The sequence below is a fragment of the Mus musculus genome, chromosome 4 (genome assembly GCF_000001635.26).
Source record: "Mus musculus strain C57BL/6J chromosome 4, GRCm38.p6 C57BL/6J".
In the NCBI taxonomy this organism is placed as follows: Eukaryota; Metazoa; Chordata; class Mammalia; order Rodentia; family Muridae; genus Mus; species Mus musculus.
In genome coordinates, this window is record NC_000070.6 from 101,870,240 (window position 1) to 101,898,024 (window position 27,785).

The following is a 27,785-nucleotide window of genomic DNA, read 5'->3' on the forward strand; positions in this document are numbered from 1 at the left end:
AGGAAGGGTTATTATTTTTCCAATTGTATAAATCCGAAGAGGAAAACGGCCAATACTGAAGCTGGCCATCTCCCCCCATGCGGAGTGGAAATGCCTGGGAGGTGGTGGAGTCCACTGCGGGAGGGTCTCTCCTTCCCCGCAGTCGAGACACCATGGGAGAAGGGGGGGAAACCTCGGAGGTGGTGGCCGCCTCTTCTTCGTCGTTCTCCCTGGCAGAGGAGGAGGGTTGTGCTCTGTACGGCGGGGGGTCCTCTGTGAGAAGGTCAATGAGGGGTCCGCCGCTATCAGGGAGAACCTGGGGCTTAGGAGGTTTGGACTTTATAGAGGGGGTAAGGGCAGGGTAAAGGGCAGATCGGGACGGAGGTTGCGCAGAAGGACCGGGCGGGAGGACGGGAGCTGTCGGCAAGGGAGGGAGTTTAGGAGACACAAACGGTTTGACCCACGGAGGGGGGTCATAGGCAAGTGCCTCCCAGGTGACGATATATGGGACCTGATCCGGGTGTCCGTGGGGACCAGGACAAAACACTCTAGACTTAACCTGAGAGATAATACTTAAATTGAAAGTACCATCCTGAGGCCATCCCACATTGAAAGTTGGCCATTCAGCGGAACAGAAGGTAATCCAGCGCCTCTTCCTGACATCCACAGACTGGTTGGATGCAATGCGCTGGACATCTCCCCAGTGCTGCAAGGTTAAACTCAGAGGGGTAGTTACGGTCTGTCCCATGATCTCGAAAACACTTAAAGACAGAAGAAAACTAACGAAGAACAAAAGAACAACAAACAAATCAGACGCGCGGCGCGGCTTCGGCGTAAAACCGAAAGCAAAAATTCAGACGGGGGCGGGAAGTGTCTCTGTTTCTCGTCCCCCAACAAAGCCACGTACAGTGGCGGAGCTCCAAAAAGTCCGACTCGGGTAGGTTAACTGATACAGAATGGGCCACAAAACGGGCCCCCGAGGCCGCTGGGACGTCTCCCAGGGGCTGCGGCCGGGAATACGAACTCGTCAGTTCTTCCGCGGAACCGCCAGATACAGATCTAGTTAGCTAACTAGTACAGACGCAGGCGCAAACATTGGATGCCGGCACAAACACGCACGAAGACAGAGACAGACACGAAACGACCGCTGGCCAGCTTACCTCCCGGCGGGGGGGTCGGTGGTCCCTGGGCAGGGGTCTCCAAATCTCGGTGGGACCTCCAAATGAAAGACCCCCGACGTGGGTAGTCAATCAATCTGAGGAGACCCTCTCAAGGACCAGCGAGACCACGATTCGGATGCAAACAGCAAGAGGCTTTATTGGGAACACGGGTACCCGGGCGACGCAGTCTATCGGAGGACTGGCGCGCCGAGTGTGGAGTTTTTATCTTTTTTATAGGGCTGGGGCTGGGGAGCAAAAAGCGCGGTTACAGAAGCGAGAAGCGAGCTGGTTGGTTAGTTCGAATAAGGCTTGGGGTATTTCTCGGTCATTTGGGGAAACTGAGGTGGGACTTTTTAGTTCTAAACAATGTCTATTTTTAAGAAATGGGTATGGGAGGGGTACGAGGAGAGGGTCTAATGAAGGTTCAACAATGGGCACACACCTGGTCAGAACATTGGCAGACACACAGGTTCAAGGAGTGGCCAGAGCTCTGTGCACCTCTATTTTTCTAAATCAGTGAAGCTAGTTCTGCTAACACTGACGTCTGAGAGCCATCTGTTCTTGGCCCTGAGCCGGGGCCCAGGTGCTTGACCACCGATATTTGGCCCCTGTCCCAGTATTATTCAGCCTTAATTTTTAACTGTTAATCTTTAACTGAACTTTCTTGTAACTTTTGAGAACTCAGCTCTGGTACTTTTTTATGCCTTGCAAAATGGCGTTACTGCAGCTAGCTTGCTAAGCCTGATGGTGGGGTCTTTCAGGTGTAAACAGCAGGCAATCTGTCATTGCCTCCCTTATCCTTCCCGCCAGGCTTCTGTTACATCCCACTTGTGTGGCTGCTGCCTGGTTCATTTACATAGCATTGTCAACCTCAACTAAACAATGCAGACCTGCTATCTCAGGAGGTTCCAGATGGCCAGATGGCCAAAACAAAACTGAAAGCTGTACAGAATAAAAGGAGTGGGATCTATAGCACACTTCTCCTCCTCCTCCTCCTCCTCCTCCTCCTCCTCCTCCTCCTCCTCCTCCTCTTCCTCCTCCTCCTTTTTCTTCCTCTCTCTCTCTCTCTCTCTCTCTCTCTCTCTCTCTCTCTCTCTCTCTCTCTCTCTCTCTCATTGCCTTCTGGTCACAAATAGCCCAGGGTGGTCTTGAACACAGATCTTTCTTCCATTTCCTGAGTGTTGGGATAGTTGAATAGATCACCATATCTGTGGACTCTGTTCTTCATGACTCCTAACTTCTGGCTGCAAACCTGCACATAAGTGTCTCCAGGATATGGACGAAAGTCATTGCCCTGTCCTAAAGGATGGCCATCCCTTAAAACCTGCATTACAAATGTTCAACTATCAACTGTCCTCATTGTTCTGAGTCCCTAAGCCTAGTCCTTGTACCCATGTCCCATGGATGAATAGATAGCAAAGAAGAATTTTGAAACATAGTTATTTCACCCCTCACTGTTATTCTTTCTCAATATGGGTAGCAGAATTTGCTATGAAGGGAAAGGGGTCCAGTAACAAGCTTGATGGTTTAACCATCTTCCCTGGAATGAACAGAGTGGAAGCACAGTACTGACTCCTAAAGTTCTTTGACCTCAAGCAGTCCAAGGCAGTAATGCTGTTCTTTGTACACACACACACACAATAAATAAATAGAATGCCATGGCTGGAGAAATGGTTCCTTAGGTACACACTGTGGTGTGTACTGCCCTTAGAGAGGACCTGAGCTTAGTTCCTAGCACCCAAGTTGGACATCTGAGAACTTCCTGGAGCTTCAGCTCTGGGGAAGTATAAGGCCTCTGGCTGCCTTGACTGTTGCACACTCATTCACACACCCACTTCCACATCTGCATAGTTTAGAATAATAAGTATGCATATAGTATGGAGATGAAGATGAGACTCATGTTCTTCTGCTGAAGCGTTTGTGTGGATGTGTGGTAACTGAACAACAACAACAAAACAAAACAAACAAACAAAAAACCCTGACTACCTTGGCATCTGGAGAGATGACTTGGTGGTTAAGGGTACTGATGCTCTTGCCCGGGACAAGGGCGTGATTACCAGAAGTCACACGGTGGCTCCCACCTATTCAAGACTCCAATTTCAGGGGCTCTGATGGCATTTTCTGAATCCGAGGTCACGATGTACTCATGTGGTGCACACACACCCATGCAGACAAAACAATCATACATAGAAAACAAAAGAGACACCTAAAAGAAGCTAGCAGGAAACACTGAAAGACCAAAAGAAATCAAAGCCAAGCCTGAGTAGTCAATTGGATCCCCGGCCTGGAATCTCAACATCCAAACTCTTAGGCAGGTTATAAAAAGGTCAGAAGGGGCTCCACTTGTCTGAGAATTATGAGTAGGACAGTGGTGGCACATACCTTTAATCCCAGTGCTCCAGAAGGAGGTCTACAGTGATTTCTCTGAGTTTAAGAGGAGCTTGCTAGTAGGGCGTGGTGGTGCACGCCTTTAATCCCAGCACCCGGGAGGCAGAGGCAGGCGGATTTCTGAGTTCAAGGCCAGTCTGGTCTACAAAGTGAGTTCCAGGACTGTCAGGACTACACAGAGAAACCCTGTCTCGAAAAAAACGGAAAAAAAAAAAAAAAAAAAAAGAGGGGCTTGCTCTACAGAGTGAATTCCAGGATAACCAGGGCTATACATAGAAACCCTGTCTCCAAAAACAAAACAAAACAAAAAGCATAAGAATAAGTTTTTTTTTTCCACCACAGACAAACATGACACGTTAGTAAACAATTCCTTTTTTTTTTTTTTTTTTTTTTTTTTTTTACATGAAATGATCTGATGATACTGCTCAGTTTCCTCTGCCCTTAGTGTAAGGACATCACTACAAAATCCTTATGTGGCAATCCCTTGGTCCAACCTCTCAGCAAATGCTCTGAATCTGCCACAACTGGTAGCATTCTTGTTCTGCATGCAGCCTGGGATAGATCTTAGAACTCCAAAAATCAGACAGAGAAGCGCACGCCTGCAATCCACCACCCTTTAGAGAATGATGGAAGGACAGATCTAATGGCAGTGAAGATTCCTTCCCGGGCTTCAGATACATCTGACCCCTCACCCAAAAAATTCAAAAGAAGAAAAAGAAATGGATCTTTGCAAACTTGAAAGGCATTAAATGTTCTGCCAGACTTTTCAGACTTTTGTAGGTTGTGCGTTTCTTTTAGATCTGAAATGTTTCGTTTCTAGCAGGGGGAAAGCTGGGTGGGACAATGCTGACCCTGCCCAGGTGGGTGCTTGGGAGAAGCTGCCATGGTGACAGTGAGAGAAGGGACAGTTTGGAAACCAGCAATCCTCCTCCTCTTCTTGCCTCTTGTTGTAATATATGTGTGCCCCCTCCCTAGCTGGGCTTCCCTTTTTAATTCCACTTTCTCTAACCAAGCTGAGCTGGTCCCTTCATGATGGTACTAGCTTATACTCCAGGGTTGGACTGTTCTATTCATGACCCCCTAGCTAATACTCCAGAGCTGAGCTGGTTCCTCTCACCTACATTCAAACAAGGGGCCTAGCCTTTGTGACTGTGTGTCTTTCTGTTTATATGTCTGTCTGTCTCTTTGTCTATGTGTATGTCTATATGTCTGTCTGTCTATCTGTCTTTCGTACTCACATTTACACAGAGAATGTGAAAAGGTATTTCTTCCTAATTCCTTAACACATTTGATTTTTAAACTGTCAATGGGTTTAATTTGTCTTATTGTCTTTATTGCCCAAGAACTCCCCTTGACCACGTACTGTACAATTATGCATTGTTGGAAACTGCCGGCTAAGTTTTCACTAAGAGTTTCTGTCAGAGACTTAAGGGATGGCTCATTGGTTAAGGCTTGTAATGCTCTTGCAAAGCATCAAACTGTAAGCCACAGTGTGTCCTGTGTAGTTTTAAATAGAACCCACACTAAATCCTGTTAAGAACTGGCATCGGGAGGCTGCTGAGCACTGAGCGGCGCTCACAATGGAAGCCATCGCCAAATATGACTTCAAAGCTACTGCTGACGATGAGCTGAGCTTCAAAAGGGGGGGACATCCTTAAGGTTTTGAATGAAGAATGTGACCAGAACTGGTATAAGGCAGACCTCAATGGGAAAGATGGCTTCATCCCCAAGAATTACATAGAAATGAAACCACATCCGTGTTTTTTTGGCAAAATCCCCAGAGCCAAGGCAGAAGAAATGCTCAGCAAATAGCGGCATGACGGGGCCTTCCTGATCCGAGAGAGCGAGAGCGCTCCTGGGGACTTCTCCCTGTCTGTCAAGTTTGGAAATGATGTGCAGGACTTCAGGGTGCTCCGTGATGGAGCCGGGAAGTATTTCCTGTCGGTGGTGAAGTTTAATTCTTTGAATGAGCTGGTAGATTACCACAGATCAACATCCGTGTCCAGGAACCAGCAGATATTCTTACGGGACATAGAACAGATGCCACAGCAGCCAACCTACGTCCAGGCGCTCTTCGACTTTGACCCCCAGGAGGACTGCGAGCTGGGCTTTCGCAGAGGAGACTTCATTCATGTCATGGATAACTCAGATCCCAATTGGTGGAAAGGGGCCTGCCACGGGCAGACCGGCATGTTTCCCCGCAATTATGTCACCCCAGTGAACCGGAACGTCTAAGAAGCAAAAGAGATTAAAGAAAGTGAAAAGTTAAGACCATTCACAAGAATTACACCCACACGCTGCCTGTCACAGCCTGGGAGGGAACGCAGAACACCTGGCTGGGCCCCACGGGTGACCCTCTCATTGGGTTGCAACTTTGGGGGGTGGGGAGGGGTGTTTGATTTCATAATGCCAAAACTTAACCTATTGAATGAATTACAGTTTTTAATTACGGAATCTCGCCGCTACCCCTGTTCCCCTCCTGTGTCCTTTTTCTCGTTCTTTCTTTCCTGTCCAGTGCATGATGTTTAAGGCCACATATAGTCCAGCTGATGCCAATAATAAAAGACAAGAAACCAAAAAAAAAAAAAAAAGTGCTGGCATCGGTGGTCTCACCTATCTCCATGGGTATCCCTAAGCTGCTGCTTGCATTTCTCAGGCAATGCACCCCCTGTGGTTGGCATGCAGAATGCCAGCGACCACTACTTCAGCTCCCCTTAGCCCTGTGAAATGAAAACACTAGAGACTTATATTATACCAGCTAGATTTATTATGGTAAATCTCCAACACCAAAATGCCTTGGCAAAGAACACACAACTTAATAATACAATTCCAAGCTGCATGCTTAGACTGGACAAATCTACCACTACACAACTCGATTGCCCATCTATGAGATCCCTAGCTATTTCTGGATCCTCCAGGCCACATGGGTCTGCTCCATCTTCAACCTCTTCTTTCTTCATCTTTTTCTTCCTCCATCCTCTGTCTCTCTTCCCTTTTCCTCCTCCTCTTCTCCCTTCTCCAAAACTTTCAGCTCCACCTTTTCCTTCCATTGCCCAATCACAGACTCTTTTTTTTGGGGGGGGGGGGCTTTTTTTTTTTTTACTGACATATCTTTCTTTCTTTCTTTCTTTCTTTCTTTCTTTCTTTCTTTCTTTCTTTCTTAAGATTTATTTATTTTATGTATATGAGTACAAACTTTAGTTGTACAGGTGGTTGTGAGCCTTCATGTGATTGTTGGGAATTGAACTTAGGACCTCTGCTTGCTCTAGCCAACCCCACTTGCTTCGGCCAAAGATTTATTTATTAGAATAAGTTCACTGTAGCTGTCTTCAAACACACCAGAAGAGGGTATCAGATCTCATTATGGGTGGTTGTGAGCCACCATGTGGTTGCTGGGATTTGAACTCAGTACCTTTGGAAGAGCAGTCGGTGCTCTTACCCACTGAACCATCTCACCAGCCCCCAATCACAGACTCTTGAGGGAGCAGAAAATACAACAGCAATCCACAACAACAGTGTTTTGGTCAGGAAGTCCACAAATACCTAAAACTCCGGTTCCTAGAGATCGCCACCTTCTTCTGGACATTTGGAGTACTATATGCATGCCAGGACATAACCACACACATACACACATTATTTTAAGTGTCTAAACAAAAAATAACTTAAAAAAATAGAGAAATTAGACTTTACCAAAATTAAATTGTTTAAACAATAACTTATGTCTAGAGGATGTTAAGTGTTTTTCCTTCTAGAGTCTTTGCAGGCACCACATTATCAACTGCATGCCACTAGTTCCTATCTGTCTGTGATATCAACGAGTGGGAAAATTATACAACAGCCTCCACAACTGAAGGTCTGAGGAGGAAATTTGCTTTCCTAATATGACTTCCATTTTTCTGTTTCCTTCTATCACTTTTATTATTTAAACCTTTGTTGTTGTTGTTGTTGTTGTTGTTGTTGTTGTTGTTGTTCTAGAGAGGGTTTCTCCAGGAAGATCTGGCTCTTCTGGATTTCACACTGTAGACCAACCTGGTCTCTCACTCAGAGATCTTCCTGCTTCTGCCTCAAGAGTGCTGGAATTAAAGGTGTGAATCACACTGTCAACCTGTGTATTCATATCTTCCACATGAATTGAATGGGTCCTTGTAAAAGTGGTGTTTAATTTATTAGGACTGGATAACATTTTACAGTAATTCAGGGACAGCAATGGAGGTATGATTCCTTGGAAGTTGTAAAGGGAAGGATGGAGGATGGATAAAAAGTCTCAGGGAGTTAGAGAAGATACTCAGAATCTTGGAAGTCACAACCTCACCCTGATGGAATAAGAGACCTGTCACCACTGTCTGTGTGTGGAAAGACACCTGATCCATCTCCTGTAGCCCAGTCATTCCCCACTGTGGACATTACAGTACAGGAGACTCAAGATTTCTCCTTTCTCTCTCCTCTGAGGAGACAATCTAGAGTTACATGAACGTGTCCCCAAGAGTCACCTCAGCGTCATGATTTCTGATTTCTGGTATTTCTGGCTAAGCTAATCCCTCTATTCTCTCTCTCTCTCTCTCTCTCTCTCTCTCTCTCTCTCTCTCTCCAGTTTAATATTTCTGACTTCTAAAGAGAAAGTTTTAACATTTTCAACATTTCCTCTGTGTGAGTATTTTGGCTACATTTGTGTAATTGTATTCACATGTGCCTGCTGCATTAGAAGATCAGAAGAAATATGGATCCCCTGGGACTAGAGATGTGGTTAACTTAGGCCACCATGTACTTATTGGAAACAAACTTGGGTCTACTGTGAGAACCATCTCTCTACCTCCCATTTCTATATTCTTTGTTTGTTGGTTAGTTTTTCAGTTTTGAAGCAGGGTGTCTAGTAGCCCAGGGTCACCTAGCATCTATGTGTAGCTGAGATGAACTTGAGGCAGAGATCCTTCCTCCTTCCTCTTCTGTCGGATTTATTTAATGAAATACAGGGAAACACAGTCAAACAGGTGAAGGAATTGAACAAAGAAGACCTAAAAGTGGAAGAAAATACAAATGGAGGTAACCCTTGGAATGGAAAACCTAGAAAAGAGGTCAGGAATTACAGATGTAAGAATCACCAGCAGAATATAAGAGATAAAAGAGTGCATCTCAGGTGTAGAACATACCTTTAAAGATATTGACAGACTGTCAAAGAAAACTGAAAACATAAAAAACTCCTAACCCATAGGCCCTTGGTTTTCTGAAGATTCTATGCCCCAGGATTGGGGAATGCCAGGGCCAGGAAGCAGGAGTTGATAGATTGGGGAGCAGGGTGAGTGGGGAGGGGGTAGGGGATTTTAAGAGAAGAAACTAGGAAAGGGGATAGCATTTGAAATGTAAATAAAGACCTGGCAGTGGTGGCACACACCTTTAATCCCAGCACTTGGGAGGCAGAGGCAGAGGCAGGTGGATTTCTGAGTTTGAGGCCAGCCTGGTCTACAGAATGAGTTCCAGGACAGCCAGGGCTACACAGAGAAACCCTGTCTCAAAAAACCAAAAAAAAAAAAAAAAAAAAAAAAAAAAAAGAAAGAAAGAAAGAAAGACAGACAGACAGAAATGTAAATAAAGAAAATATCTAATAAAAAAAAAGGCAGTGTATCACTACAAAAAACACAAAACAAAACAAACAAAAATAAACAACTCCTAACCCAAAACATCCAGGACATCCAGAACACAATGAAAAGACCAAATCTAAGAATAATAGGAATAGAGGAGAGCAAAGATTCCCAGCTCAAAGAACCTGAAATCATCATCAATAAAATCATAGAAGAAAGCTTCCCCAACCTATAGAAAGAGACAGCCATGAATGTACAAGGAGCCCATAGAATACCAAATAGATTGAACCAGAAAAGAAAATCCTCTCCTCACATAATAATCAAAACACTAAACAGACAAAACAAAGAAAGAATATTAAAAGCTGTAAGGGAAAAAGGCTAAGTAACATATAAAGGCAAACTACCAGAATTACACCAGATTTCTCAACAGAAACACCAAAAGCCAGAAGAGTGTGGACAGAGGTCATGTAGATCCTAAGAGAACACAAATGCCAGCACAGGCTACTATACCCAGCAAAACATAGATGGGGATACCAAAATATTCCAGAACAAAACCAAATTTAATCAATACTGCCCTACCAATCCAGCCCTGCAGAGGATTATAGAAGGAAAACTCCAACACAAGGAGGGGTACCTAAACCAAAGAAAAAACAAGATATTAATCATCTTACAACAAAGCCAAAAGGAGAGATTCACATGTACATAATGCCACCTACAACAACAAACATAACAGGAACTAACAATCATCTGTCTTTAATAGCTCTTAACATCAATGGACTCATTACCCCAATAAAAAGACGTAAATTAACAAACTGGATACACAAACAGGGTCCAGCATTTTGTGTCATACAAGAAACACACACTCAATAACAAAGACAGTAAAAGGCTGAGAAAAAAAATCCTCCAATCAAATGGTCCCAAGAAACAAGCTAGAATTGCCATCCTAATTCCAACCAAAAGTTATCAAGCGAGATTAGGACAAAGGAGAGATTGTTATCCTCTTAAACTATTCAGTGTGCCTGTTGATTTTACCTAACCTCTTATTCCTTGAGCCCTTGTTCTTATACCTATTCTGATAGTGCTACTATAGTCTTCCCTGATGGAGTGATCAGGCTGTCTTTAGAGTATCCATGACATCCAGTAAGTGAGGGTGAGCAGTCCCTCTCCTTTCCTAAGTGTGTCACTAGGCTACGATACAAGACCAAAAAGCCTGCAACCATGAAAAGACAAGGGGTTGGAGATCTTTCATCTTTAATGTTCTAATCAAGGTGTTTATTTTGCTTTCCTATTTTGTTCTATTTTATTTAAACAGAGAACAGACACTCTTTGAAGTCTCTCATGACCACTACAGACAAACCCAATCTACAAACTTCCCAACAGTCCATAGAGTATTAGAAGATGTTTACATTCTGAAGGCGGGAACCAAACCTAAACTATAATTTGAATGACTAAGAACTAGCATATGGTGATCTTAATTGAGAAGTGTATATGATGTGTATATGAGAGAAGTGTTGGTTTGATGTAGTTCAGTTGGGGCATTTGCTTGATTTTCAAGACGTCTAAAGTTTAAAGTTAATACTCATGGTCTCTGCTTTCTGTTTTTATTTTTCAGGTCGTAAGATGTTAATGGTGTGACTGTTAGTGTCAGAACCTATTTTGTTACAGATCATCCAATATGGTAGATAACGGCTAAGTGGACTCTAATAAGCAACTTCTGACACACAGCTTTGCAAAAACTCCACATACACACTGCAGGGAATGAATTCTGTTTTTATTTCTTTCTGAGAAAGCTTCATTTTAGATTTCATTGTAATCACAGAGATTGATGAATTTCAGCATTCTCTTGAATAACATTGCTTTTATGTACCAAACTTGGAACAGTTTAGGAATCTCAGTTGTCGATAGTTTTAAAAATGGCTTAAGTGCTAACTTTCATTTTAGTTCAAAGAGGCAGAAGTTGTGGTTTGTGTTGATCACAGGCCAGTGGAAGTTATTAGGATAACCCTACACACTCAGGTCAGAGAACACTGGGAGGTATTCTAATAACCCTACAGACTCAGGTCAGATTGCCCAGAGCAGAAAATACAAACTCCAAAAATCTAATTTGTTTCCATTGAATCAGCCAAGACTGCTGTCAAACTAGGAAGTATGCAGGGGCGGGGGGGGTGGGGGGGGCACGTTCTGGTGTTTTACACATAATTCACAGTGAGGATAGGGTTGTCCTCCCTGAAAAGCAGATCAATTGCCATGTCTGTATGATGTTAATATAGCATAGGCTTTACTGCTTACATTCAAACTAAACCAAACTGATAGACAAATTTAAGATATGTGAGTCACTTAGAGGTGATTGACAATTTTATTTGGATGTCTAAATTTTTTAAAATAAGACACCAGAAAGACTGTATCCCCTTTTCTTCTTCATTTACTATTAACAGATATCATTATAATATAAAGTTCAACTGTGAAGTTATAAAGGTTATTTTCAATTTTCTACCAATAGAGGGGAAAAACTTGAACAAATAAACTTTTTAGAAGTTTCCTTATAAGTGATAATAAATAATTCAGACCTATGTGGTTATAAAAAAAAAAAGTATTGCTTAGTAAAATCTTCCCTAAGAATCTGTTTAAGATAGCAATGACTTAGCCAGGCAGTGGTAGCGCACGCCTTTAATCCCAGCACTTGGGAGGCAGAGGAAGGCGGATTTCTGAGTTCAAGGCCAGCCTGATCTACAGAGTGAGTTCCAGGACAGCCAGGACTGCACAGAGAAACCCTGTCTCAAAAAACCAACAACAATAATAATAATAGCAATGACTTATTCTATAATTAATGACTCATTAAGAACCTTTAGGGATCATGGAGTACAGGAAACAGATCATTTGAGGAAGACGCATGAGCTCAACTGCACGCTCTGTGTAGTTTTGATTTTTACACATTGGTAAAATGAAGATAAGAAGTGGATCAGATGCTGAGCTCAGTTTTGAACCAATTTGAAGATAAATAAATAGTAGAAGCATTAAGGGACAAATAAAATGTTTGAAGGAAGTCACAAAGGTTCTGTCGGACACAAAATGGGAGTACAATCAATTTTCTCATCATATAACAGTATTTTTCCTTCAGTATTTTAACCCTTACATAGGTCTATACCACTATTACTATATGTACTGTTTGCATATTTGTTCCTGTATGGTTTTAATCAGTAACATACTTCCATTAAGAGTTTTCAATGACTGTGTTTTTAAATAAGTATACTTGCCATTGTGAAGAACCTTTGAGTATACCATTGTCTCAGGCAATAATTCAAAATTCATTTCATAAGCTTAAAACACTGTAACATTCACAGCCTAAGTTACATGTACAATCTATGAATTGAACACAGTTTTTATTTATTGTGCTAACTACTCAATGCGATGTATCTGCATGAGTTTTCATTTTGCAATTTGATGTGTTTACCTTGTTTTACTGAGTTTTTGCATGCAGATTTTTGATTTGTAGCTGCTTGGCAGGAATTCATTGTCATGTAAGCTTGTTTTTATTTTTAAGAGAACATATTGTATGTTTGTCTTGTGTGCTTGCCTTCATTCCATGTGTTCCATATGATATATCTTTGCATGAGGTTATGCATAGAGAGTAACAGTTTCAACTCTGTCAATATCTCTTTCATTATCATTATCTCCAGCCATTCGGCACTATCAGTTGTTATTTTCAGATAGCTTACAGAAGGTTCTCACTGTGACCTGAGGCTGCTATGTTAAGTCAGTCACAGTTCCTTTACTTTTGCAACTTACTAGATATAAAGTAGACATTGCTACCAGTTTGGAAGACTTGTTTTTGCTCATTCTCCTATATTCCAACCTGTTCTTATTTTCATTTGGAATTTTTCTGGTTGTTTGTTTGTATTTTATGTATGAAAATTAACTTTTCATTTTGTGGAAATATAATTTACTAGATGTTTCAGAAGAGAGTATTTTCCAGTCACAATAACCGGTTTCTACCAAGAATTAAGCATTTTCATGCATGGCTAACTTACTTGTAGCCCATGACCAAGTGTCAAATTAATCCTTACCCATGAAGGGAGGTCCACATGTTTGTGTTCAGAGCATTTGAAGAACTCAAACCTGAGAGTTTTTCTTGTCTGACTTTGAAAACTGAGCCTTCTCTCCTTTCTGATTTTTGATATTCCAAGTTTTCAGTCACCAACTGTGTCATTTGTGGTTGACTGATGTACTTTGGATGAACTTTTGGAACTGGAGCGAAGTTTTTCTGAAGAAAATCACAGTGAGTGAGTGAAAAGGTCAGCTTAGGAACGTTGAAAAGGTCGTGAAGCACTTGCCCCTCCAGAAAGGAGAGGCTAATTAACATTTCTCACACAACAGGGTGGAACCTACCTGTGGGTGGGGACACATTCCACAGCACAGATGTTTCCCACCTTCAGACAAGGGAAGTCCTTGTCACCTCATTCCCTAAAGACCAATCAGTTTAAAGGGTTCCCCCAATCATATTATGCCTACTTGGCTGATGCTCTATTCTGCCCCTGGAAACTACATACAACCTCACCAACCAGTTGCTAGGTGGGGGAGGTGGGGGGGGGAATCGGCAGGCAACCTCCTCTCTTTCAGGTCTGGGATGACCCTGGTGCACTGGAATAATAAATTCCTCTTGCTCTTTACAATAAGATAAGGCTCCCTGAGTCTTACAGGAAAAGTCTGTCTGTTATCTAGGAGTAGCCTCCATCAACAGAAGAGACAGTGGTGTGCTTTTGACTGGTGAGGCAGGAATCCTGTGCACATTCCCAGCCCAGTGTCTGTTCAGTGACATCAGGATCCTCCAGGAGAGATGCTCACACTTTGTAGAAAATAATTTGAGTTTAGGGACCTCTGGTGAGAACTTTGTTCCTTACATGCCCCAATTTCAAACCTGTTCCACGCACAGTCACAAGATAATGGAGAATAAGATGTGTGGCTTAACTGTGCAATCTCATCCAAAAAGCCTCAAGGTTCCGTTCCAGTAGAGTGTGTCATGTATAATGTGTTCTTTTATTGTTTTGGATGTGGGAGACAAGTGTCAGAATCTAGTTTGAAAATGATTGTTTCCAAACTAAGTGTGTCTATTTTCTCTCAGTAATACAGATGAAACATATGAGGAAGCCCTCATTAATCTAATAATGTAGATGGACCCTTACTGAATATATTCCCAAGATACTTGGGGAAGGTCTCCTAATTCTAGCTAAAAATAAATCCAGGAAGTAGAATCTATCTAAACATCTGAACTCTGTGGAAAGAAGAAATTTCAACACGATATTGACAGCTGAACAAAAAGGTTTCAAGCTAAATCCCTGAGACATAGTTGTCTCAACGGTGTATTTTTCTTACCTTGAATTGTCTTGTGTTGTGCAGATTCACATGTGCACGTAAAAGCTAAACTGAATAGGTATCCTTGTGTGTTTTTGAAGTATGTGACAAGTTTGTACTTTGTGGCTCCTGACCGTGTTATTTGAAGTATCACTCCATTAAACGTTGAATTTAAGTCCAGAATCGAACCCTAGTCTAAGAAGTTACTCTTTTGAAGAAGAATAGGTTAACTAATCCTTTCGAAACACAGCCAGGATCCTTGAGATCTGATGAAACCAAACTTCATTGTAGTTGATGGAACCAGAATTCAGATTTAATTTTCATTTTTAATGGTACTAATTAAATTTTAATCTAAATCTTACATTGCGATCCTTAAAAACAGAACAACTGATGTTATCAAAGAAGATCTAGGCCTGGTGATAGTGGCACACGTCTTTAATCCCAGCACTTGGGAGGCAGAGGCAGGCAGATTTCTGAGTTCAAGGCTAGCCTGGTCTACAAAGTGAGTTCCAGGACAGCCAGGGCTACACAGAGAAACCCTGTCTTGAAACAAACAAACAAACAAACAAAAAAGAAGATCTAATAAGAGGAAACAGTGATTGATGAATAATTGAGATCTTGTTTTGGACTTGAAAACTAGTGTGGGGATTATTCATTTCAGTGTTTGATGTGGCAAGATGATTCAGTGAGAGCTTAGCAAATGAGAAAGTCAAAACTCCCTCATACTAAGAAGTTCAATGGCAAGAATAGTTCCAAGAATCTCAGAATCATCAGTGCGAGTCCATCAGTGCTGAAGAGTAAGCTACTCTGTTGCCAAGCATCATCAGCATCTTATACTAACCTGACACTGCCTTGCTGATTTTACCATTAACCTTAGTAAATCCTGCCATGCCCTCTCTAGTCCAATTATAGCTCTATGGATGATGAGTCCTAGTGATAAGAGAGATCCCTGACCCTAGTTAGATCTGTTTTCAGGCTTTGTGTTCATTTGATGTTCAGAAGTCAGCAAAGTTCTCATATGTCCTGAGTTAGTAAGATGTCTCAGGGTTCCCCCATCAGCTAACAACCACTTTGACATGAGAAGGCAGAGAGTTAAAGAACACTACTTGGTGCTTTTCTTAAAGATACAAGATATCTTTTGTTTCTACTGCTTTTCAGTACCAAATGATTACATGTTGAAATTGACCCATCACAGTTAATATTTGCCTGTTGGGTAGAGTATTAATTGAAGCCTATTAATCTCTCCAAATAGGAGAGATGGAAAACTTAAAATTGCTGCAGTCAGTGCATAATTGGGAATTCACCATTGAGCATGTCCATGGTGATAGCATTGGCTTGGGCTTTTGGGCCCAGAACACTGGGCAAGAGAAACAAATGGCTATTTTAGTCAGTTCAGGGGTACATCTGATATGTGAGCTACAGTGAATTCACAGGTCATTTGGTGCTACAGGTTTGAGTTAGAGTGATCTAGGGACAGCATAGTGGTCTGAGCTCCTTGATACTGTGCCAGCACATGTTTGAATCTAGAAAAGGAAAAAAAATACAAAATTACATCAGGAAAAAAGTCATCTCCAGCCTAGTTCAGAGCAGGGGCTGAATTATAGAATCTAGCCTGTGAGCACCCACAGGATAAGATGGTACTTATTGCCTGTGAGCACCCACAGGATAAGGTGGTACTTATTGCCAGTGAGCTTGGTGTCTGTCTCCCACTTTGGAAACTTTATTTCGTTATTGCTACACTTAAGTCATCCGGTCCTTGTGAACATTGTTACTAAATCAAGTTTTGTAAAATTTAGGGTGAATACATGGTGTTTGATAACCCAAACGTTACAGAAAGAGAACCAATAATTTGAGCTATGGCTTTAATTTAAAGCAGGAAAATAAATTGTGTGTTAAGGCTGGCAAGATTTTGTTTCTAGATTAAATGCACGCTCCCAAGAGAAAAGATGAACAAACAAAAGTCACTCTGCATCTCCTATAGTCCTACAGTCTGCTCCTATTGCAGTCTTATGTTCCGGGTACAGATGCTCTTCAGTTGACCAGAGATGTCCCTTTCTCTCCAAATCGAGTGTGAGACACCAGAAGGATTTGGGTCAAGTTCCCAAGCCAGTGGTAGAGCTGGGCTTGGAGTCAGGACCTCCACCCTTAGTCTTGACAGTCTTCCAATTCCTTTTATCCTTTTCCAGTAAAACTAATCCCTTTCTTGCAAATGTTAAGAATATGTTCACATTCCTTCAGTAGTAAGGATGTTAGCCACCAAAAGACGAAGGAAAACAAATTTCTAGCTGGGAGAATTGTGAGGTGTGCACCCAGGAAGCACTGGCAGCATACTGGTGAATCAAGACCTACTACAGCTCCAACTCTATGTCACCTACCGGTGGGTGTCAACAAACCTCTAATTTCCGGTGATCTTCAGAAGAATTTTAATCTTTCTTCATCTTTCAAGAATGATCTTGATAATTATTTTAGTGAGTACCCTGAAGTAATTTCTGAGAAATTCTATTCTCAAATTTGAAAGTACAAAAGTAAAATGGCTTACTGTACTGTGATGAAGCTGAGGCTGAGTGTGAGATAGCCCTCAAGTGTAGCTACTAAGCGCATGAAGAACCATCAGTGCGTTTACTCTCTTGAGCCTCTAGTTTGGAAGAGTAAAGTGCTTCTGTTCTCGTCAATGTTGAGGGTCTGTGTTTTCAATTCTAGTGTTTCCTCTAGGCCACTTTGCCAAGTCTTAAATTTCTCTTTCTATTATTCATGCTGTTCTATAATTTCCTGTGTCTGCTGTTCTAAACCCTGCTTCCATAATCTTAGCTTCTCTTTATGTTGTAGCATCTTCTCTAATATTGCAGCATCTGCCTTATTTTGATTTGCTGGCTTTAGTAAGTTATGCTCTAGAGATTGAGTCTTTGGACCAATAAAATCCTGAACCTTTAGTTCCAGTGCTACTTGTAATTTCTTTTCTTTCTTCTTCTTCTTCTTTTTTTTTTTTTTTTTTGGTTTTTTGAGACAGGGTTTCTCTGTATAGCCCTGGCTGTCCTGGAACTCACTTTGTAGACCAGGCTGGCCTTGAACTCAGAAATCTGCCTGCCTCTGCCTCCCAAGTGCTGGGATTAATGGTGTGCACCACCATGTCCGGCTTGTAATCTCTTTTCTAAGACAAGGAATTTTTCCTCCCCCTAGGGCCCTGTCTTTTGAGAAAACATAGTAAATCAAGAGAATAAATATTGCAAGACCAGTAAATGATAAGGTGTCTATTTCCTTTAAATCCATCCCTGTCAAACCATTCAAAATATCATAACATAAAGCCCAAAAGATATTCCTTGTGTTTCCTGTCTTTAAGTATTAATGCATTTCTTGGTTCGGGGCCCTTTGTACCTTTGTTTCATGATTCTTTTATTCATATGGAGGGACTAAATGTAGAAAGAGCTGCATCTTCTGTGTGCCTGTTTGGGTTGCAGCTGGCAGCATGTGCTTTTGTGCTGATCACAGGCAACCCACAGCACAAGCAAGCAGTCTGAAGATACAGTCTGGCTGTGTTAGATCTAGTGGGGAAACCCCCACCCAATTCCTGATTCGGCGTGCACCCAAAAAAAAAATCATGAAGGACCATCACTTGATGTAATTACATGAGGACGTTTAATTATGGAGCTCTGGACCGACATGCATCCCACACAGGAGATAATGGATGTCAGCCATGAGGCTTGAAAGCTAGGGGTTTTTATGGGGTAAGGGGCTTAGGGGTGTGGAATTCAGCATAGCGACACACTATTGGCTTATTTAAACATTAACAGAAAGATCACAGGGCATCAGGACTTTGTTCCTGTGGGCTTATCTTTGTTCACATAGCAACCAGTTGATGTATGACTTTACCCCAGTCAAGGGGCAATAGACAGAGGGGAGGTTCCGGCCAGATGGTGTTGACTTAGATAATATAGCCCTGCTGGTCCTTGCATACCTTTTTATCTTTACAGTCAAGGTGCTCTTAGGAATGCCTTAAAAACAGCCCTGCCCTGGCATGCCTGGGGGCTGTTCTGCTTTGTTCTCAGTCTCAGGCCTGGGCAGTGGGCTCCTAAACAACTCACAAGTTACAATATTTCATCTTCCTTCAGCTGTCCTAGACACAGGATGGTGGAGGGGGTGGCAGATATGGGGAAGCAAACACAGACTCTCTTGGGCAAAGATGTTCAGGTCAGTTCAGTGTGTCTGCCCTACACCTACCTCAAAGCCAGTTGTGTTCCAGGGCCTCCTGTCCCTCCATGCAATTCTTATAAGGTGCTGCTCAAGCCCAGCTCCAGTCTGGGGTGCTGCCCCTGGCCATAACTCTCTGTCTGGGAGTTGGTGGAGGGAGCTTCTCTGCTGTTCTCTGTAGGCCCCTCAGACCCAGTCAGCTTTCAATCCACTGCAGCCTAGATTGCTGCCTGAGCTATATTTGGGGAAGGGTGGGGGTGAATTTTTATCTCAGGTTAGTTGAGTTATAATCATATGTTAGGTACCATTTTGTTGTGATAAATCTCCAACCCAAATAAGACTTAGCAAAGAAAATACAACCTAATTAATATGAGTACTAGCTGCGTGCCTAGATTGGGCAGATCTACCACTACACTACTGTATTCCCCATCTATGATATCTCTTGTAACTTGAGGTTTCTCCAGGCCAAGTGCTTCAGCTCCACTTTACTTCCACCTCCTCCTCCTACATCACAGTCCCCCCTCTCTATGTCTTTTCCCAACTTTTAGTTCCCCCTTCCCTTTTTCTGCCCAGTCACCAGCTCTAGCCTTTATTTTACAAATTAAGGTGGGGGAGAAGGTAGGCAAGACTTCACTTGAGTACTTGTCTAATTCCACATTTGCAGCCCCTCCCAGGAGAGCAGAATTAGCATCAAAATGAAGCAACCTGGGGCTATCCACAACAAAGGTGGAGTCTACATGAGCTACACACACCTGCTGCTCAAAGAAATTGAGAACTGTTTAGGAAAGAGATGAGCCCTGTTTATTTGTCAGAAGATGATTTTAGAGAAGACCACCCCAGCATGCCAAATAAAGAAAAGAAATCATGTCTGAGAGCCAAGTCAGGCTTGGTCCCACAGACCTTTTATCCCAGCATCTGGGAGACAGATGCAGGGAGATCTCTCAGTTTGAGGCCAGCCTGGTCTATATAAAGAGTTCCAAGGAAGGCAGAGCTACATAATAAAACCCCATTTCAAAAATAAAAGAATGGGATATGATCCAGCATGGTGGCTTACACTTACCAGAACAAGAGATAGAAACAGTGTTGTCATGGCTTTGAATCTAGCCTGGGTAAGCATACACAAACATCAAGAAGAAAAACAAATTGTCAAAGCAAAGCTGTGCACCACTTTAATTTCAATACTACTACACAAGCAGAAGTTGGTGAAGGCAGTCTACATAGTGACTTCTAAGCCAGCCTATGTCATGTGGTGATTATTTTTGAGGCTAGAGAGATGTCTAGCGAGTTAAGAGCACAGACTACTCTTCAGTGCACCCATGCCAGGTGACTTAAAACTGCCTGAATGTAACTACAGATCCCAGGATATCTCAAGGGATCTAACACCTTGTATCTGATCCTTCTTTTGCGGTTCCATCTCCTTAAAATTCACGCTCATTGTAGTCAATCTCTCATTGAAACTCTCCTCCAATAAATCACGATAGGGTTTGAGACTATCTGCCATAAAGGCAGAGTCAGCATAAACAGTTATTGGTTTCCTCTGCACTGTTGTGGGATCTTCCTCCTCTCGTTGGGGCTGTGGTGTGCAGAGATGATCCTGTCCTGGATTCATTATTACCAGGAAGTCATGGTTGGCATCCAGCAAATAGACCTCTTTCAGTCTACACCTCCTGTGGGTCAAACAGGAAGGCGATTAGGGTGGTTGGAGATGCAATGTATAATTTGCTTTGCTCCCATGTCTCAACCTCCATGCATTACATTCTCTTTGAATTATAACCACAGTCTTGCCTACCACAAGAACTCAGACTCACTCACCTAGGCCAAACCTTCTGGTTACTCAGCCAATCTACTCCATTGTAAACACCCTTGAAGTTATACAAATTGAAGCTGTGCTTCAGAGGGCCAATGTAGAGGTTGCGGTAGGGCCAAGTTACTACCAGGTGCTTCACAAGTTTATGTCGTCTCTTAGTGAAGGCCTCCTTGAACAGTGGTAGGAAAAACACTGAGGGGAGGTCCTTTAGAGCAGAGACAGCCAAGTCTTCATGATTCAGCAGAAACTGGATCGTCAGGTGCTGGAGTGTGGGAAGAGCCTGGAAGTCCATCCTGAGAGATTCGGGTAGAAGGATCCTGTGGAAGCATCCAGAAACATCCTCTCAGAACAAAGCTTAGGATGGCTTCCCCTTCCCCTCTGTGGAAGGCAGCTCAGGATAAGGGTTATTGTCCACAGAGTAAATCTTGATTTTGCCATTTGAATTTCACTCTCTTAGTTCCACAGCCATGGCTTTCACCAGGCAGCATGGTGGACTGTGACCCCCTCCATGTGAAGTGTGCCTTACTATTATTCTGTTCATCTAAACCCTGATGCTGTGAATGCTACCTTGTTGAGGAGTGGCCTCTCTGGAGACAGTGCAGCCTCATCATTTTAGAGTGAGCCTTTTCTCCATAAAGACTCTCAACGGAACCTGAGAGGTTCCCTGAGAAAGCTTCACACATTCTGTCTTCTACTCAGGGGGCTTGAAGGGGAAAAAAAAAATCTGTGAACTGGGTACAGTTAGTTTTGCTGTCAGAACCTTTAGAAAGAGGTCTGGATACGCTCTGGTCTAGTCCAGAGCTTGGGGGAATGAAGCAGCACAATTGCCAATGTGATGCTACCCTGGGACAAGGACAGTGCCCAGCACAAGCACAGCAACAGAACTGAAAGTAAGAAAAGCTTTTAAACAGCAAGGGAGAAAGGTGAGCTCCTGTACTGGAAACAGTTGGACAGCCTGAGATCTATCTGTCCCCAAGAGGACCTGCCACTGAGCATCCTGTAGGGGGGGGGGGGGAATAGGTGGGAGAAAACACACTAGTGTTAGCTCTTATTGTACCTCATTCCCATTTGGTTTTCTTTGTATGCTGTATATTTTACTGTTGGTTGAGATAGGGTCTCACTATGAGGGGTTTTCTGGATTGACACTTTCTTGTAGACCAGGCTGGTCTTCAAATAGTAGAAATCTGCCAACTTCTCCCCAACAGTGCTGGAATTAATGGCAAGTACTTCCATACCACAGTTCCATCTTTTGAGACATAACTTATCCCTGTGCATTCCAGCCTAGCCAGGATCAGGAGAGCTTCATGTCTCACCTCACTAAGCCCACCAAGTCTGAGCTGTCACCCACTTTGTACTTTTGATTTTAACTTCTTTCAGGATCTTATCAAGATCTGCTGTTGAGGGTCCTAGCTGGCCTAACTTGTGACCCACCTGCCTCAGTTGCCAGAGTGGGTGAGATGAGCAGTGGCCTGTTTTCCCACTCTGTTCTCAGGATTGTTCTTCAGTCCTGGGCTAAAGAAAATGTTAATTTCTGCACCTTATGAGAAAGGAAACTTCTAAGGGCAGATGCTGAAGATGCATGAAGATGAATGGAGATGCCCTGTGTGTTCAATCCCTAGTCCTATACAAGGAGGCCTTCGCCTCATACCTAAGGTTCCAGCTATCATCAGGCAGTAGAGGCAGTAGGAAGGATCTCTGCCTCAAGTTCATCTCAGCTACATATACATGCTAGGTGAGTCTGGGCTACTAGACACCCTGCTTCAAAACAGAAAACAAATCGACAAACAAATAATCCAGAAATGGACTGGAGAGATGGTTCTGGCAGGAGACCAGAAGTTTCGTTCCTAAGAACCACATGGTGACAGAAACCAACCACATTTCCAGCCCCAGGGGATCCATATTTCTTCTGATCTCCTAATGCAACAGGCACATATGCACACAACTAGACAATTGCAGGCAAAACACTCATACAGCTGAAATATCTAAATCGTTATAAAAATATTCTGGGCTAGAGAGATGACTCAGTGGTTATGAGATCTGACTGTTCTTCCTAAGGTCCTGAGTTCAACCACAGGGTGGCGGCTCACAACCATCCGAAATGAGATCTGACACCCTCTTGTGATAACATAATAAATAAATCTTTAGGCCAGAGCTAGCAGGGCTGGAGCGAGCTGGGCTGACTGAAGCAAGCAGGACCATCCGGATGGAGGGGGGCCGACCGGAGTGAGAGGGGCTGACCAGAGCAAGCAACCTTCATTCCCTGCAACCACATGATGGGTCACAACCATCAGTTCAGCTACAGTGTACCCATATATGTAAAATAAATAAATAAGTCTTAAAAAACCTTTTTCTTGAAACATCAGAAATATTAAATTGAATAGAACAACTACTAATGAGAGCGAGAGGGAGAGAGAGCGAGAGAGAGAGAGAGAGAGAGAGAGAGAGAGAGAGAGAGAAAGCAAGCAAGAGACAGACAGAGAGAATAGAGAGATTAGCTTAGGGAGCAATACCATAAATCAGAAGACTGAGGTGGGGCTTGGAGACAAGTTCTCATAACTCCGGCATTCCAGTGACAGAAGAAGTCATCTTTAACCATCTTGAGCTAAATGGCAAGATGTTGACAACAGAGCAAAACTCTATTTCCAGAAAACAAATCCACGAATTGACAAATGAAAAATGTTTGAGATGAAGGCAAAGAGATCCTTGGGGCCAAAATCACTTATTAGAGTTTTTTTTTTGTTTTTTTTTTTTTTGTTGTTTTTTTTTTTTTTTTTTTTTGGTTTTTCGAGACAGGGTTTCTCTGTATAGCCCTGGCTGTCCTGGACCTTCACGTTGTAGACCAGGCTGGCCTCGAACTCAGAAATCCACCTGCCTCTGCCTCCCGAGTGCTGGGATTAAAGGCGTGCGCCACCACGCCTTTAATCGGCACTTATTAGAGTCTTGTGTCATCTGTGCTAAAATGTCTCCAATGGGGAGGGGCTGGCCTGCTGGAGAACAGGTGTCATGCCTGATGCAGATGAGGGGCTTACCAGACACAGACGCTGGTGACAGGTCTCCTAGAGCAGTAGGGCGAGGAGGTAACTCCAAGATTCCTATGGTCTTCTCTGACTCTCTGAGCCTTTTATGCACCCTACCTTTCACACCTTCCCTTAGCAGCCAAATTGGCCAACCACAGGCTGCCACCTCACTGAATTGGTAGAGCTCCACCCCTCATTGAACTCAGGACAGAGTGAACCCAGACTAGGGAGAAAGACAAGAGCCCATTCCTGATTCCCCTGAACCAAGCTATTCAGAAGGCTGAAGCAACAGGGGGATACACTTAGGGTATGAGGTCATGGTGAGCCAGGTCTAAACTGAGAGTTCCACGTAAGCCAGCTCTAGGGCTGAGACACATAAAACAACAACTAAATTTTTCATAGCTAGAGAGCTTGGTCAACTTAATCAGACCCACCTGGCAGATAAGCGATCTTGAGTAACCACAAAACTTCAAAATGAAAAGTCGGGAGTGGTTACACATACCTGAAATCCTATCATTCCTGAGGCAAAAGGAGTGGATATCTAAGCGATGAGACCTGCCTGTTCTACACACTGATCTCTAGGCCAGCCAGAACTGTAGATTAAGACCTCGTCTGAAGAACACAAAACAAAACAAAGCAACAGGAAAAAGACAAACAGTAGTAGGTCATGGTGATTTACTTTTAATCCTAGCCCTCCAGAGGCAGACAGAGGCAGGTGGATCTCTATGAAGTCAAGGTCACACTATCTGGTCAAGATTTGGTCCTGAGAGCTCTTTAGGGTTGCTTTTTAATAATAAAAATTTTTACCTGTTTTAAGTTTGTTGCTTTGCGACCGGGTGTGGTGGCGCATGCCTTTAATCCCAGCACTCAGGAGGCAGAGGCAGGCAGATTTCTGAGTTCCAGGACAGCCTGGCCTACAAAGTGAGTTCCAGGATAGCCTGGGCTATACAGAGAAACCCTGTCTCGGAAAAACAAACAAACAAACAAACAAACAAACAAAAACCAAAAACAAAAAAAAAAAAAAAGTTTGTTGCTTTGCAATGGTAGCTGACCTGCACGTTTGAGTTCCTCTGAGGCCAGAAACTGCAAGTCTCTGGCTTTTATCACCTCATCTTAAACCAGCAGAGGATTGAGTAAAGGACTGGCTGGCAGTCTCTTTACAGTCTGCCATAGAAGCTTTTCTTCTAGCTTCTCAGGCTGGAGGGAAGTTTAGAGCAATAAACTTTTATTGAACCAGGAGAAGAGAGTCAAGCTGGAAGAAGGAAAAAGTTTTACACAAGCAAATACGCTTAAACTCCCATATATTCATGTACAAATTTACAAATGCATATTCTTTTTTAAAATGAAAACAACAATAGGTTACAGCCCAGGAAAAGGCTGGAAGATGCAGGCCTTTCTTCACAAAAAATAGATTTTTTCTCTTTTTAAAAAAAAAAAAACACCACCAAAGTAAACCTATTAGCTTCCATGAGCTGGTCACAACCTGGAGAGTTGGTACAGCTCCCTGGTGGCCTTGAGCAAAAAGCTTGAGCCATCCTGCAGACTCCAGTCTGAGCACTGAGTGGCTGTGAGCCTGCAGGTACTCAGGGTTAAGTGATCAGCTCCAAACCATGCAAGAAAACCCAGCAACACCCACAAAGCAAAAGGCAGCAGGGATAATAGTTCAAAAGGAAAGACAGACACCACTAGAGGTGGTAACCAGTGGCTATCTGAAGACAGTGTGCCCCTCACAGACCATTGGCCAGTGCTGGGGGAAGGCCTTGGGAAGCTCAACACATCTCTCAAGAAAGTCTTAGGTGATTCACTGCACCTGAGACAGGATAGAGATGTCCCTGATCCAGATCACAGTCTACAAAGTCCATTCATTCAGTTGTGATTTAAATGATATATACAGCCTGTGTAGCATCCAGGACAGTACCAAAGCTATGGCCTGTCCAGAGAGACACCAGCTGCCTGCTCTTCAAGAAGCAACAGCGTTTGCTGGGATACACAGGCCCCTCCAGATTCATCCCTTGGGTAGAGGCCTGAGACCCTGGGAGCAGCAACAGCAGAGGCACTGTGGGGCACATATGACCTGGCTGGGAGCCCCTGAGGTCTGATTCTTTGGCACTTGGGACAGCTAGTTGCAGAGACAGACAGGAACAACCCCTCAATTCCTTGAATGTCCAGGACCAGAATGGCAGTAGGTTATGCCTGTAGGTAAGTGCTGCCCTCAGCACGGGTGTATGGATGCTGGCAGACAAGTGGCTTCCCGGGCCAGTCCCTAGGAATCCTCTCCCAGGATCTCCTTCACAAAGGCAGCAATGTCCGTCTTCTTAGTTTTGTGCAAGGTGAAGAACGGGTATTTCATCAGCTCCAGGTAGCTCATGTGCTCCGCAGGGCTCTTTCTTAGGCACTGGCTAGTGAAGCCCACAAACGCAGGGGAGAACTGGGTCACTGGGAGCTGTGGGGATGGCTCCTCCACCACCTGCTTCAGCTGCTGGAATGGTGTGCCCCAAGGGAATCACAGAATGGCCATCTCAATCATGATAATGCTGAGGCTCCAGACATTAGACTTGACATTGTAGCCCTTCTGATTCAGCTCAGGGTTGATCCTCTCAGGGGCCATGTGAGGCTTGAAGCCAGCATCCATTGTCTTTGCCACAGAGACCACCAGATAGCAACTGATGTCAAAGTCGCACATCTTCACATGAGGACATTGGATGGGTTCACATCTCTGTGGATCACAGACCGCTTACTCCAGGGCCCACACGATAGACACAGTCTCCTCCAGAATGTCTTCCGGAATTTTCATGTTCTTCTCCATCACCTTCTGGTAGAACTTATCTAGGGAAGTATCTATGAGCTTCATGCAGATCCTATCTACACATCCCCTCTCTGAAGAGGGCACCATAGAAGGTGACAGTATAGAAGCAGTCGACCATGCACATGTTGATGTCTAGGTCCATAAGCAGACATTTCTGCTCCTGTGAGTTCACCGTAGCCCAGATATGCTTGACAGCCACTCTGAGCATGCCATACCTTCTCCACCACCCCATAGGCTCCATGGCCCAGCTCTGAGATAGTCACCAAATCATCAGCCTCCAGCCTCCGTGTCAACGTTTCTGTCTCCTATATTGATGAAGGTCCGGGAGTCTAGGTTCCTGGGGAGTGTGGGGTTGGACACAGGTAGCTTGGACAGACAGGATATCTGTAAATTTTTTTTTTTTTTTTTTTTTTTTTTTTTTGATTTTCCTTTGGTCCGAGGCAAGCTGGCCGGTGGCTCTCAGCGGGTGACTCGATGCTAAAGGAAGTCGCAGCAGAGAGCACTAATCTAGAGGACAGCAGACTACACCTGGGCTGGGTGGTCATGGCTGCTGGTGGCTGGCAGCGATGGGTGACACGGACGCCACAGTTCCAAGCGTCGGAGCGTCGGCGCCACAGCCAAAACAAATGCCAATTCTGTGTCACCATGCATTCCAGTTGCTTCATGCTACATAATTATTCCATAATTATATACTTACACACACTGATCTATACTGACATATTGACACATTGAACAAACGACCAAGTGCCAGTGCAACAAGAACTTACTCACTCTGGATGAAAAATTATCTCCAATCTTTATTGCAATGGGAACAAAAGAAGCATCTATGCTCTTGTGGCTCAATCAATTAAATCCAAGTCTATTAAGAAGAAAGCTTTGAAAAAGGAAACCTAATGGACAGTTGTGAGGCTGCACCCAGCATGTTGTGATGTCACCTGATGGTTTACATAGAATGACACCCAACCCTCCATCTGATTGGCCTCCCGGTTCTAGATGTGGTTGGTCTCTGCAAATCACAGCTTTCATATCCATGGCATCGGCCTTGCTACTGAAACACTGTGGTGCACATTTGTTGAAAGAAGAAGAAAGGCTAAACCAACCTCGTGCTATATGGGTTATTTTGGTCTTGTAAGGATCTGTTCCTTTAAAATAATGGTCTTAAAATATAGTTGTATCTTGAGGTCAAAGTATAAATTATTCCAAAATCAAAAAAGGAGGAGGAGGAGGAGAGGAAGAAGGAGGAGAAGGAGGAGGAGGAGAAGAAAGCTTTGAAGCTGGTCGTGGTGGTGCATGCCTTTAATCTCAACACTTGGGAGACAGAGGCAGGTGGATTTTTTAGTTTGAGGCCAGCTTGGTTTCAAAGTGAGTTCCAGGACAGCCAGAGCTATACAGAGAAACCCTGTCTTGAAAAACAAACAAACAAAAGAAAGCAAGCTTTGTCTTCCTTAGTAAGAAAGACCTGTTCAATCATCAAGCTGTGTTTTTGGAGCTCACACACTCAATAATAAGGACTTAGGA

At 43.5% G+C, this 27,785-nt stretch overlaps 1 protein-coding gene and 2 pseudogenes across 1 annotated transcript; 1 reads left to right on the top strand and 2 right to left on the bottom strand.

The window, feature by feature from the left end:
* Gm12791 (predicted gene 12791) lies at positions 5,079–5,873 on the top strand (annotated as a pseudogene).
* A 13,907-nt stretch (positions 5,874–19,780) lies between these two features.
* C130073F10Rik (RIKEN cDNA C130073F10 gene) lies at positions 19,781–23,550 on the bottom strand. Its single transcript, NM_001331179.1, has 3 exons — positions 23,474–23,550; positions 20,450–20,761; positions 19,781–20,304 (listed from the first exon to the last, which is right to left on the bottom strand). Exons 2-3 carry the CDS (start codon positions 20,734–20,736, stop codon positions 19,986–19,988), a joined length of 606 nt encoding a protein of 201 aa, NP_001318108.1. The 5' UTR covers positions 20,737–20,761; positions 23,474–23,550; the 3' UTR covers positions 19,781–19,985.
* Gm12792 (predicted gene 12792) lies at positions 24,792–26,887 on the bottom strand (annotated as a pseudogene).